This window comes from Eimeria mitis, genomic scaffold (genome assembly GCF_000499745.2).
Source record: "Eimeria mitis Houghton genomic scaffold, Emh_scaff268, whole genome shotgun sequence".
NCBI classification, from domain to species: Eukaryota; Apicomplexa; class Conoidasida; order Eucoccidiorida; family Eimeriidae; genus Eimeria; species Eimeria mitis.
The window spans coordinates 5,127-5,980 of record NW_013571023.1 but is presented as its reverse complement, the minus strand read 5'-3'; the positions used below and the strand labels follow the sequence as shown (position 1 = coordinate 5,980).

Here is an 854-nt window from a genome sequence, read left to right as displayed (position 1 = left end):
AAAAAAAAAAAAAAAAAAAAAAAAAAAAAAAAAAAAAAAAAAAAAAAAAAAAGACAAAGACAAAGACAAACCCTTGAGGGTTTGTTGTCTCATAGCCTGCATAGCAACAGCCACATCAGGCAGCAGCTGCAGCAGCTCTTCTGTTTTTTCTTTGTCTTGGTTTTTAAATAAAAAACGAAACTTATTTCTTCTTCTTCTCTCGCCACCTGCTGCTGCTGCTCCTGCTGCTGCTCCTGCTGCTGCTGCTGCTGCTGCTGGTGCTCCTGCTGCTGGTGCTGCTGGTGCTGCTGCTGCTGTTGCTGCTGCTGCAGAGGAAGGCTGCCTGCGGTGGTGTCTTCGTACAGCAGCAGCAGCAGCAGCAGCAGCATCTCCTTCTGCTGTTTCCTCTTCACTGCTGCTGCTGCTGCTGCTGCTCCCATCAGCATCAGCATCAGCAGCAGCAGCAGCAGCAGCTGCTGCTGCTGCTGCTGCTGCTGCTGGTTGCTGTGTATAGAAGATATGTTTAACGATAGAAAAGTAAAGCCGATGGATTGCCTTGAGCGTCTGCTGCAGCTGCTGCAGCTGCCGGTCGCTATCACGCAGCTGCTCACAAGAAAAAAAAGAAACACCAAAAGGAAACTCAGATGCTGCTGCTGCTGCTGCTGCTGCTGCTGGTGCTGCTGCTGCTGCTGCTTTTGGTGCTGCTGCTGCTGCTGGTGCTGCTGCTGCTGCTGGTGCTGGTGCTGCTGCTGCTTTTGGTGCTGCTGCTGCTGCTGCTGCTGCTGCTGGTGCTGCTGCTGCTGCAGGTGCTGTTGCTGCTGCTGCTGCTGCAGCAGCGTCAGATTTTAAGGCGCTACCAACTCCAACAAGCTCCA

General features: G+C 51.8%; 1 protein-coding gene across 1 annotated transcript in view; it reads right to left on the bottom strand.

Moving 5' to 3' along the window:
• Positions 1 to 854, bottom strand: part of EMH_0006120 (uncharacterized protein) — a gene marked incomplete at both ends in the record, with an annotated part of 10,579 nt that overhangs the window by 4,946 nt on the left and 4,779 nt on the right. The window contains one exon of the mRNA XM_013497445.1: positions 72 to 854. Within this exon, the coding sequence (XP_013352899.1) occupies positions 72 to 854 (783 nt within the window). The remainder of the gene's footprint in view (positions 1 to 71) is intronic.